Source organism: Palaemon carinicauda, chromosome 45 (genome assembly GCF_036898095.1).
Source record: "Palaemon carinicauda isolate YSFRI2023 chromosome 45, ASM3689809v2, whole genome shotgun sequence".
NCBI classification, from domain to species: domain Eukaryota; kingdom Metazoa; phylum Arthropoda; class Malacostraca; order Decapoda; family Palaemonidae; genus Palaemon; species Palaemon carinicauda.
In genome coordinates this window covers 32,323,616-32,336,398 of record NC_090769.1, presented here as the reverse complement: position 1 = coordinate 32,336,398, position 12,783 = coordinate 32,323,616, and the positions used below count along the sequence as shown (strand labels likewise).

At 52.6% G+C, this 12,783-nt stretch overlaps 1 protein-coding gene across 1 annotated transcript in view; it reads right to left on the bottom strand.

Moving 5' to 3' along the window:
* LOC137634804 (failed axon connections homolog) overlaps positions 1 to 12,783 on the bottom strand; it is a 92,006-nt gene that overhangs the window by 35,274 nt on the left and 43,949 nt on the right. The window contains exon 4 of the mRNA XM_068367352.1: positions 5,428 to 5,624. Within this exon, the coding sequence (XP_068223453.1) occupies positions 5,428 to 5,624 (197 nt within the window). The remainder of the gene's footprint in view (positions 1 to 5,427; positions 5,625 to 12,783) is intronic.

The window sequence follows — 12,783 nt, the reverse complement described above, 5'->3', positions numbered from 1 at the left end:
CGTCTTAGGGATGGCAGGAATTGAGAAACCTTCGAACTTCGGATCCCAGACTGCTGGGTTCTGAGTCTTGGCCACAAAAGAAGGCACGAACTTGAAGGATACTTCTTTCCACCCCTTCGAATGAGAAACGTCGTATGACAGACCATGGATCTCTCCCACTCTCTTAGCGGACGCCAAGGCCAGCAAGAAGACGGCCTTGAGGGTGAGATCTCTGTCCACGATATCCTTCAAGGGTTCAAAGGGGGGACGATACAGCATCTTCAGGACCAAGGCTAAGTCCCACTGGGGCACCCTACTCGCCTGTGGGGGGCAGGACTGCTCGAAACTCTTGACAAGCATCGCTATATGTCTCGAGGCCCCCAGGTCGATGCCCTTCAGGAGGAAGACTTGGCCTAAGGCGGCCCGAACTCCTTTTATGGCTGGGATTGACATTCCCACCTTGTCTCTAAGAAATACCAGAAAATCTGCTATGTCTGGGACAGAGGCCTTAATAGGTTTAATGTGCCTCTCAGAGCACCACTTCATGAAGGAGGCCCACTTAGCCTGGTAGACCGCGGCTGACGACTTTCTCAGGTACAGAGACATTCTCTTAGCCGTGGAAGAAGAATATTCTTCTTTCTTCAGGAGCCGCTCGATAGTCTCCAGGCGTGAAGACGTAGGGAGAGTGGGTTGTCGTGGAGCTTGAGAAAATGAGGTTGATGCAGAAGGCCTGACCTGTCGGGCAGAGGCCACGGTGGTTAACTCATTAGGTCTTTTAGGTCCGCGAACCACTCTCTCTCCGGCCACCAGGGCGCTACCAAAGTCATCTTTAGGTTTCGGGCTGTCCTTACTCTGTTGAGCACTTGTCTTATCAACGTGAAAGGGGGGAAAGCGTACACATCTAGATTGTCCCACTTGTGCTGCAAGGCGTCTTCTAAGGCTGCTTCCGGGTCTGGCACAGGAGAGCAAAATACGGGGAGTTGGGCGTTGAGTTTTGTTGCAAAGAGGTCCACCACCGGGGAACCCCAACGTTGGATGATGAGTTTGGCTACTTCCGGGAGAAGGGACCATTCTGTCCCTACTATCTGGCCTACTCTACTGAGGCCGTCGGCCAGTACGTTTTTCTTCCCGGGAATAAACCTTGCTAACAGTACCACTTGGTTCTCTTCTGCCCAATCTAGGACTTTCTATGGTGAGATCGCACAACTCCTTTGACTTCAAGCCTCCTTGTTTCTTTATGTATGCCACTACCGTGGCGTTGTCGCACATCAACGCCACAGTGTTTCCCTTTAGCAGACTCGCGAAGTTTAGGCAAGCCTTCTGGACTGCCTTCAACTCCAGGACATTGATGTGGAGCTCTTTCTCCCCGTCCAACCAGGTCCCTCGTGCTGTTTCGTCGAGGAGATGGGCTCCCCACCCTTGGTTGGAGGCGTCTGTGAACAGTAGTAACTCGGGTGGATCGCTCCCGAAGGGCATCCCCTTGAGTGAGTTCGACCGGCAATGCCACCATTCCAGGGAGGGTCTCGTGTTTGGTAGGACTGGGATTAGAACCTGTTGTGAGTCCAGTTGGCACCAGAGGTTCTTCAGGTTCTATTATATGGCTCTGAGCCTTACCCTCCCTTGGGGAACTAGTTTCTCCAATGAGACCAGGTGACCTATCAGCTTCTGCCAGTCTTTCGCTCTCTTGGGACGCTCTGACGGGAACGGCTGAATGATATTCATGAGGTTTCTTACTCTGTCCTCTGAAGGGAAGGCTTTTCCCAGAATGGTATCCAATGTCATTCCCAAGTAGTTCATTCTGGTGGATGGGGATAGGTTTGACTTCTTCGGGTTGATTACGATCCCCAGATCCTTGCAAAACTGGAGGAGTATCATCCCTTGTTCCTCCAAGAGGCCCTTTGAGGCGGAAAGAAGCAACCAGTCGTCCAGGTATCGGATGAGGCGAATGCCTCGTTCGTGAAGACTCTCGTGAACACCTGGGGCGCTGTTGACAGTCCGAAGCAAAGGGTCCTGAATTGCAGGATCTGGGAGCCCCATTTCACCCGGAGGAACTTTCGACTCGAGGGGTGGATCGGAATTTGGAAGTATGCGTCCTTGAGGTCTATGGTCATCATGTAATCTTTCTCCCTCAAGGACAGCAGGACTGACTTCGGAGTGTCCATTTTGAAGTCCGTCCTCTTGATGAATTTGTTGAGAGCTGACAGATCTATAACCGGTCTCCACCCCCCGCGTCGCTTTTTCTACCAGGAACAGACGGCTGTAGAAACCTGGCCCTGGGAGAAGAACTTCTTCCATGACGCCCTTCTCTAACATGGAGGACACCTCCTCTTGAAGGGCGGTCTTCTTTAACAGGTCTCTGGGAGCTAGCCATTCCGCCCGGCTGGCCGAGATAAGAGGGGGTGGTTCTGTTAAGAACGGGAGTCTGTAGCTCTCCTTAGTACGGACACTGTCCAAGGCTCTGCTCTGTGAGCCTTCCATGTTTGCCAATGAAGTCTGAGGCAACCCCCAACCTGAGGCTTGGGCGGGGATAGGGGGCCTCCCACTCTATCTTCTTCTGGAGGAGCGGCCTGATCGGCCTCTCCTAGAGGCAGAGTAACCCGACCTGAAGGAGCTTGAAGGCGCTGGAGCTCCCCTGCGGGAGGGCTGAGGCGTTGCGGACCAGGAGGAAGAGGGAGCCTCTCCCCTCGTAGTGCTGGGAGAGGCCTGGGACGTAGCGGCACTATCCGAGACGGACCTCTTGTAGGGCGGTCTCCTCGAAGGAGTAGGTCTGGGGTTGATAGACTCCTTCTTCTTCGAGACCTTCTCCATGATGGCCTCTAGTTCCTTCAGGGGAAACAAGGACTCTCTCCACAAGGGTAAGCTCCGTATGGCCCGCGCTTCCCTGTCTGGTACCTTCCGGGACACCTTCGTCAGTACGGTGTCTCTCTTATGGAGTACCCAGTTAGCCATCAGGGCGAGCGACTGGTAAGTTAAAAATTTAAGGGTTTTACCCCCGGAGGTAATAAGGTCTTTCAGGAGGCCTTGTTGGTCAGGTTCCGAGGGGTCGAACGAGGCTGTACCCCTACCAAGGTGGAAGAGACGTTCACTAAATCTCTCGACATCTCCTCCATCATGGAGGCCTCTGCTGGCGAGAAACAGACCGGGGCCGAAGAGGCCCTATCATCTGAGACGCCCTGACTCAGGATGTCGATGGATGACTCCACCTTACAGGGGCCAGGGCGACGCCCTTCTGGCACATATACTTTGCCTTGGGTTCTGAGGCCCTATAGCAATTTTGAGGAACTCTGGGTTTTGGGGGCTTCGGCATTACTGGCCACCACCTTGTCTACATACTCCTGCCCTAGGACCCGATCTCGGGCTAGAGGCAGCGCTAGAGACGTCTTAGGCTGGGTAGGGGTCTGCATAATTCTTAATAGGCTTGACCTCCAGTAATCCTCGTCTGTAGCTGAAGGTTCCTCGATTTTGTGGTGTCTTCTGATAAGGCCAACCACCCTCCTATAGGCCGAGTCCTCCGTTGGTGAACCCTTCCTTCCATCAGCCAAGGTCTCGGCTTGGGGCCGGGGAGCTGGGTTACCGGGCACGCCGACTGGACGTCTAGCTCTTGGTGCCAGGGGTGCCGTCCTACCGAGGTACTGGATTTCATCTGCGGGGACGTCCGCACCAGGGGCCTGGGTTAACGCAGGCATCACTGGTTCAGCGGGGACTCTCGTCCGCCCAAGGGCTCTGGTTGCCGAGGACACGGTTCCCGTGGGCTGACCCAACAGCGGGAACCGTTCCTTCCGACCCGAAGGCCGCACCAGCTGGGCTGGTTCGGCCAGGCCGCCCGACAAGAAGCGCGTTTCCCCCCGCTGGGCGGGGTGAACCGGAGGCTTTGAGGACTTACGCCTACCTGTAAAGTCCTTCCTACGGCTTGATCCCGAGGAGCCGGGTCACCGGGCACTCATTTGCGGTGGTACCAGTCTTCCCCGGCGGGAGCCTCCGCACCAGGTTCGGGGGTCAGAACCGGCATCGCCGTGCCGTCGAGGACTACCGTTCGTGTATTCTCTCTGGGGGACGAAGACGCGGATCCCCGTGGGCTGACCCGACGGAGGGAACCGTTCCTTTAAGTCCGAGGGCCGAACCAGCTGTGCTGATTTGGCCAGGCTGCCCGTAAAGAAGCACGGTTCCACCCGCTGGCGGGGTGAACCGGAAGCTTCGCGGCCTTACGCCTGCCTGAAGAGGCCTTCTCGCATTTCTCCCTGCGAGGGTTATATCTACGTCTGGAGGATGGCCTTCGTGGCGAGAAAAACCCTGGGCTGCCGGTCCGGGGAACGCTGCAATACAGACTTGGGAGGCTCCTTCTCGGCGACGCCCTCGGCTGCAGAAGTGACTGAAAAATACGCCAAAGAGACTGGAGAAGAATTAGGGACATTTTTCCCCCACATGGGGTCATCAGAGGAGACGTGGCCTGCTTGCACCAGGACTCCGTCTCCCAACACACTCCCGAAAGTAGTACTTACCTCGAACTACTTTCTTGGGAGTTACCTTCCCCACAACAGACCAACCTCGTCTCCTACTCTGGGTAGGGGAGGGTGGTAGGGAAGCTCTGTCAGACGAGACGCCCGGCGAAGCAAGGGGGGAAGAGGCGCTAGTCTTCCTAGGCGACCCCTTCGTCGCCTACTTCTCCTTGGTGCTATACCGCACCCACCCAAACTCCTGGGGAAGAGCAATGGGCACTTCCCCGCAACTGACTTACCTCGTCCCCTACTCTGGGTAGGGGAAGATGGCTGTATAAGAAGCTCTATTCGACAAGGCATCGGGAAGTAAGTGGCGAGGAGAGGCTCGTCTTCCTATGAGCCTCTTGGATGTATTCTTCCTCTTGGTGCCGAAGTGCACCCACTGCACTACGTTCCAGGACTAGTAGTCCTGACACGTGGCTATAGGAGAACATAAGCTGCCCCTACACGGCGAACACAGAGGATAAGGGGAGGAAGGATGATTTATTGTTAAATTGTTCCCTTCAGCTATTAATTCCTTGAAGGGAATCAAGGAATACACTGGGTAAGCACACGGGTGGAAGGTGAACGCACAGGAACACCCGGGAAAAGTACACTGGAAAACGCAAGTTACCACGCTGGGAACACGTGGGGCACTAGAACGCACACAAAGGATCGATAGAGAACGAGAGCGAGGTGTTCACACCGCGCGACCAGAGAACTTAATGATGAGTCTGACCCAGCCGGGCAGCGACCTACGTTGAGCCTACCCTCGGGGCACATTCCTTAATGCCGGGGGTAGGCCTCCTTAGAAAGCGGGGTGGGGGGTAACCCACGCAAAACTCTGGTCGGTAGAGAGGAGATTACCAGTAACTCCTAAAGAAAGTAGTTCGAGGTAAGTATTCGTGTTGGAACAAATATAAATTCATAGCCTATATACAATAAAATAAACGTAACAATCACAGGATCTTACCAAAAGAAATGTTCCTCTACCATGAGCCTCAGTGATACTCCAAGAGCTTTATCTTCAGCCTTCAGGTGACTGCTAAAATTCTTTCCATAGTATTTACCAAGTGTCTCTATTATTATCTGAGAATCAGCCAAGTCCTTGCCATTCCAAGTGATCCATGGACACTTCCCTTTTGGACCCAAAGGCTCCTCAAAATCAAGCTGAAATTGAAATTTCCTAATATAAGCCATTTATTTTAAAAATTAATATAGGCAACCTTCTTCTCTTGTAAAGTGTTAGACCCCATGAAGAAAAATATATATCAAAATTATGCAAAATCTTTTTATTGACTTTCTATTAAATAATTACATTTCTCAATAACCAAATTATCTTATGATTAAAATGCATACTGTATTTTTAGTAGAAAAGTAATAAAAAAAAATAAAAATAAAAAATTCTATTTGTTTATTAATTTAAAAAAAAATAATTTTTTTTTTATTCAAATTAATTTTTTTATAATCTTTCACTGCATATCAGTATAATTCAAATGGTCAAACCCATCCAAAATATATTTGTCACTTACGAGTCTTTTATACAGTATAAAAATACCATTACATTTTTCTTTCTAAATAGGCCTAACTAAAAAAATCTATTGATAGAACAACTATTGCATTTTTTGAACTTATTAAAATGTAAATTAAAATAAAAAATTTTAAGTAATTTTTATTTTTCCTAACATACTTACCGAGAACTACTTTCTTAGGAGTTACCTGTAATCTCCTCTCTACTGACCAGAGTTTTGTGTAGTATACTCTACACTAGTTTTCTATGGAGGGCTAACCCGGGAATGAGAGAACGTGCCCCGAGGGTAGCCTTGAGCTATGTCGAGGTCCGCTTGAGTCCCGTTAGTCAGTAAGTTCCTCGGATGTTGCAAAAAGTCCCTGCAAGGGCAGAAAGGCACCCGGGGAAGGTAGGGAGGGCCATTACCCGAAAGTAGTTCTCGGTAAGTATGTTAGGAAAAATAAAAATTACTTAAAATTTTTTATTTGTTCCAACACAAATACTTACCTCGAACTACTTTCTTAGGAGACTTACACTTTAGGAGGTGGGAGTCGCTTCCTGACCTTCAGACCCAGCAAAGCGGACGCCAAGAAGCCTAGATATGAACTAGGTTCTAAAAAACAAACTGGGAAACGGACGGTAGGGTAAACTACACAAAGAGCTCACGTTAGTGTCTAAGTACTCACCCTTTGAAAAATCTTCTGATGTTGAGTCCAGTAACAAAGTTGCAGAGACGTGTTCTTCATTGGTTACATAAGTGTGGTTATCTCCGATAGGGATAGGAAACGGGGATTAGGGTGAAAAGGAACGAACCTGTGTCTCCTGGTTTTGCTATCCACGATTGTGCCTGGGGCTTTACCGTTAAATCACTTGGAGCGCAGAGATGACTGTCCCAATGGAGAACCCGTCTAAGGACCTTCTTGAGTAATCCTTGAGGTAATGGGCAGTAAAGGTCGACTGGTTCGACCAGGTGCCCGCTCGAAGGATCTGGCCCACTGCCATGTTCTTCTCAAAGGCTAAGGAAGTGCTCAGACCTCTGATGTCATGGGGCTTGGGAGTACCTGGCAAGGCTAGTCCCTCCTCCTTGTAGGCCCTGGCAATAACTTGTCTCAACCAAAAGGATATGGTATTCTTCGATACCTGCTTCTTTGTAACACCTGTGGAGACGAAAAGGCTCTTGATGCCTGGCCGGAGATGTGCAGTCCTCTCAAGGTATTTTCTAATGGCACGGACAGGGCATAACCTCAAATCCTCAGGATTCCCAGTCCTAGGAATAGCTGGCAGAGAGAACCCCTCGAATTTAGGATCCCAGACTGCTGAGTTCTGGGTTTTCGCCACGAACGAAGGGACGAACTTGAAAGAGACCTCTTTCCACCCCTTCGAATGAGAGACATCATAAGACAGCCCATAGATCTCACCTACCCTTTTCGCAGAGGCCAAGGCCAACAAAAAGACTGTCTTGAGAGTGAGATCCCTGTCTACAATATCCTTCATTGGTTCGAACGGGGGGCTACTTAACAACTTCAGGACCCTAGCTAAGTCCCACTGAGGCACCCTAACAGTTTGAGGGGGGCAGGACTGTTCAAAACTCCTGACAAGCATAGAGATGTCTAGAGGAGCCCAGGTCGATGCCCTTCAGAAGGAAGACTTGACCCAAGGCTGCTCGTACTCCTATTATAGCTGGGATTGACATCCCTATCTCGTCTCTGAGATATACTAGAAAGTCTGCGATATCTGGGACTGAGGCTTTGAGGGGTTTTATGCGCTTCGAAGAGCACCACTTCGTGAAAGAGGCCCACTTCGCTTGGTAGACCGCTGCCGACGACCTTCTCAGGTATCGCGACATCCTCTTAGCCGTTCCTGACGAATATCCTTCCTTCCTCAGGAGGCGCTCGATAGTCTCCAGGCGTGAAGGCGTAGAGACTGTGGGTTGTTGTGGATTCTGAGAAAGTGTGGCTGTTGTAGAAGATCTGGCCTGTCGGGGAGTGGCCACGGAGGATGGTTTGTCAGGTCTTTTAGGTCTGCGAACCACTCTCTCTCCGGCCACCAGGGCGCTACCAAAGTCATCCTTAAGTTCCGGGCAGCCCTTACTCTGTTGAGCACTTGCCTGATCAACGTGAAGGGGGGAAAAGCGTACACGTCTAGGTTGTCCCACTTGTGCTGAAAGGCATCCTCCAAGGCTGCTTTTGGGTCTGGGACAGGAGAACAATACACGGGGAGTTGTGCGTTCAGCTTGGTTGCAAAGAGGTCCATCACCGGGGAACCCCACCGTTGAATGATGAGCCTGGCTACTTCTGGGAGGAGGGACCATTCTGTTCCTACTATCTGACCCATCCTGCTGAGACCGTCGGCTAGGACGTTCTTTTTCCCGGGGATGAACCTTGCCAATAATACTATCTGGTTCGCTTCCGCCCAATCTAGGATCTCTAGGGCGAGATCGCACAACTCCCTTGATTCTAGGCCCCCTTGCTTCTTTATGTACGCTACCACTGTGGCGTTGTCGCACATCAACGCCACAGTGTTTCCCCTTAGTAGATCGATGAAGTGCAGGCAAGCTTTCTGGACTGCCTTCAACTCTAGGACATTGATGTGTAGGCCTTTCTTTCCGTCCATCTAGGTTCCTCTCGCCGTCCCGTTGAGGAGATGGGCTCCCCATTCCTGGTTGGAGGCGTCTGTGAATAGGAGCAACTCGGGAGGTTCGGTCGCGAAGGGCATCCCCTTGAGCGAGTTCGACCGGCAATGCCACCATTCCAGGGAGGGTATTGTGTTTGGCAGGACTGGAATTAATTTCTAGGGCGAATCCAGTTGGTTCCAGAAGTTCTTCAGGTTCCATTGGATGGCCCTGAGTCTGAGTCTCCCCTGGGGAACCAGTTTCTCCAACGACACCAGATGACCTATTAGCCTTTGCCAGTCCTTCGCCCTCCTGGGTTGCCCCGACAGAAAAGGAAGAAGGATCTTCAAAAGATTGCTTACCCGCTCCTCTGACGGAAAAGCTTTCACTAGTAGGGAATCAAGTGTCATCCCCAAATAGGTCATTCTGGTGGAGGGAGATAGGTTCGATTTTTCTGGGTTGATCATGATACCCAGACCCTTGCAAAACTGGAGAAGTTTTATACCCTGTTCCTTCAAAACGTCCTCTGAGGAGGAAATAAGCAACCAGTCGTCCAGGTACCGGATGAGGCAAATGCCCCGCTCGTGAGCCCACACCGAGACGGTTGTGAAGACTCTCGTGAATACCTGGGGAGCTGTCGACAACCCGAAGCAGAGGGTCTTGAATTGCAGGATCTGGGTACCCCATTTCACCCGGAGAAACTTCCGACTTGAGGGATGGAACGGGATTTGGAAGTATGCGTCCTTGAGGTCTATGGTCATCATGTAGTCTTTCTCCCTCAAGGACAGCAAGACCGACTTCGGAGTGTCCATTTTGAAATCTGTCTTTCGTACAAACTTGTTGAGAGCTGACAGGTCTATCACCGGTCTCCACACCCCCCCCCCCCCCGGTCGCCTTTTCTACCAGGAACAGGCGGCTGTAGAAACCTGGCCCTGGGTGCAGGACCTCCTCCATGGTGCCCTTCTCCAACATCATGGACACCTCTTCTTGAAGAGCCGCCCTCTTCAACGGGTCCTTGGGTGCCAGCCACTCCGACAGGCTGGCCGGAATTAAAGGCGGGGGTTCCGTTAAGAACGGTAGCCTGTACCCCTCCTTCAGTACGGATACTGTCCAGGGCTCTGCTCCGTGAGCCTTCCATGCTTGCCAATGTAGTCTGAGGCATCCCCCAACCTGAGGTTTGGGCAGGAGTAGGGGGCCTCCCACTCTACCTCCTCCTGGAGGAGCGGCCTGAACGGCCTCTCCTGGAGGCAGAATACCCTGTTCTAAACGAGGCCGACACTGCTGGAGCTCCTCTACGGGGGGCTGAGGCGCTGAAGCCCACGAGGAAGAAGGGACTTCTCTCCTCGTCAGGTTAGGCGGGGCCTGAGAAGTAGAGGTGCCGACTGATACTGATCTCTTGTAGGGGGGCCTCCTTACCGGTTGAGGCCTGGGAGCATTCACTTCTTTTCGTTTAGCCACCTTTTCCATGATCTCTTCTAGCTCTTTCAAGGGGAACAAGGAGTCACCCCACACAGGAAGGCTCCTCATGGCCCTCGCCTTCCTGTCTGGGACCTTCCGGGAAAGCTTCGCCAGAATAGTGTCCCTTTTGCGAAGAACCCAATTCGCTGACAGGGCAAGGGACTGATACGTGAGGAACTTCAGGGTCTTTCCCCCGGAGATGATAAGTTCCCTCAGGAGGTTTTGCTGCTCCGGGTCCATCAAGTCATATGTGGCTTGAACACCTACCAGTGTGGAAGCCCACCAGTCCAACCAAGAGGAGACGTGCATCAAGTCTTTCGACATCTCCTCCATCATCGCAGCCTCCGACTGCGAAAAGCAAATCGGGGCTGAAGAGGCTCTGTCCTCCGTGGCACCCTGTCCCAGAACGTCGAGGGCAGGCTCCCGGTTGTTGTCCCTCTGGCACATAAAACCTACTCTGTGCCTTGAGCCTTTGGAGCAACTTCGAGGAGCTCTGCGTTTTGGGAGCTTCGGCATTGCCTGCCACAACTCTATCGACATGAGCCCGTCCCAGGACGAGATCTCGGGCCACAGGCAGGGCCAGGGAGGTTTTCTGTTGGACGGGTGCCTACATCAAGCGGGTCAGGCTGGACCTCCAGTAGTCCTCATCGGTGGGAACCGGTTCTTCAATCCTATGATGCCTTCGAATCAGGCCTATAACCTTCCGATAGGCCGAGTCCTCAGTCGGGGAACCTTCTCTCCCGTCCGCAGTACCTTCCGCCTGATCCCGAGCACTCCCACCGGGCGCTTCGGTTCTGGAACAACAGGCACTCCCCTGCGGTGGTACCGGTCTTCCCCGGCGGGAGCCTCCGCACCAGGTTCGGGGATCAGAACTGGCATCGCCGTGCCGGCGAGGACTACCGTTCGTGTATTCTCTCTGGGGGACAAGGACGCGGATCCCGTGGGCTGACCCGACGGAGGGAACTGTTCCTTTAAGTCCGAGGGCCGAACCAGCTGTGCTGATTCGGCCAGGCTGCCCGTAAGAAAGCACGGTTCCCCCGCTGGGCGGGGTGAACCGGAAGCTTCGCGGCCTTACGCCTGCCTGAAGCGGCCTTCTCGCATTTCTCCCTGCGAGGGTCATATCTGCGTCTGGAGGATGGCCTTCGCGGCGAGAAATCCCTGGACTGCCGGTCGGGGGAACGCTGCAATTCAGACTTACGGGGAACGAAGACCCAATCACCATCGGGGGACCTACTCCTCCTGTACTTCCTCCGTGGAGAGCGGGACCGTCTCCTACTGAACCTCGAACGGGATCTTGAGCGGGAACGCCTGCTCCTGGACCGCTCCCTCCGTCGCCGATGTCTCCTCCTAGTTTCCTCTTCTGAAGAGAACGAAGCCCCACCATCCGAAGAGCCCGACGAAACTGTACCACCCGCACGACGGGCAGAAGCGGGGGCTATGGAGGGCTTCGCGACTTGCTGCGTACCAGAGGTCGAGGGTTGTAGGAAGGTTTCTGGAACCGCCGTCAGAGGAGCTGGAAAAGAGGTTTGGCGCCCTACACTAGGGAACCAGGTATCCAGGCCCTCTTCCATCCGCATTGGGGACCTACCTGGCGTTTTAGGGAGCTTCCACCCGAAGGGCTCACTTACCATGGAGTCCAACCTACCCTGGGCGTCACCAGCCGCTGAAGAACCTGAAACACAGGCCCACGGAGCGGGCAAAGAAACAGGCACAACATTACTACACCACAAGGGGTCGTCGGAGGAAACGTGCCCCCCAAGCACAGAGTCTCCAGAATCCCCAGACACAGCACTACCAGGCCCCCCACTAGCCTGAGAAGTCCCAGCAACCCCCACTTCACACACATTAGACTCCTTACCTCATCCCCTACTCTGGGTAGGGGAAGTTGAGACAGAAGCCCCGTTGGACCGTCCACTGGGTGACGGTAACGGCGAAGAGATGCTAGATTTCCTGGGCGAACGTTTCGACGACTTCTTCTTAGTGCCGTAACGCACCCACTGTATCTCACTCCAACTAACACACTCAATGCACGTATCCGATGGCGAGCACATCCTGCCCCTACAGGAAGAGCAAAGGGAGTGAGGGTCTACTTCAGGCTTGGAAAGGAATGCTCCACACGACTTTCCGGCTCTAGGCCCAGGACAACGGCGGATCTGCTCCATAGCACACAACCACAAGGCACAGGAACGAAGGGAATCAAAGGGATACTCTTGGGAAGCACAAGGAAGGGTAGTGAACACGCAAGAACACAAGGGATAAGCACAAAGATACCACGCGGTAACCACGCAGGACACACGAGGCGGACACAAAGGGTCGAGAGAGACGAGAGCGACGTGAGAGTATGGTATCACGTCGCGACCAGAGAACTTACTGACTAACGGGACCCAAGCGGACCTCGACCTAGCTCAAGGCTACCCTCAGGGCACGTTCTCTCACTCCCGGGTTAGCCCTCCATAGAAAACGGGTGTAGGGTATACTACACAAAACTCTGGTCGGTAGAGAGGAGATTACAGGTAACTCCTAAGAAAGTAGTTCGAGGTAAGTATTTGTGTTGGAACAAATATCGTTCTTAAAAAAATCCATAAACTAACTCACTGAGCAGCATTAAGGGATAAAATATTGTTCACTGGCATTCAAGACTTAAGGGAAAGCTGTGGTCACTACCATATAGGATAATGGAGGCAAACAAGGCAAGACCATTTAATTTTCCTAACAGTTTAACGGAGGCATAGGGCACACATTATATTTGT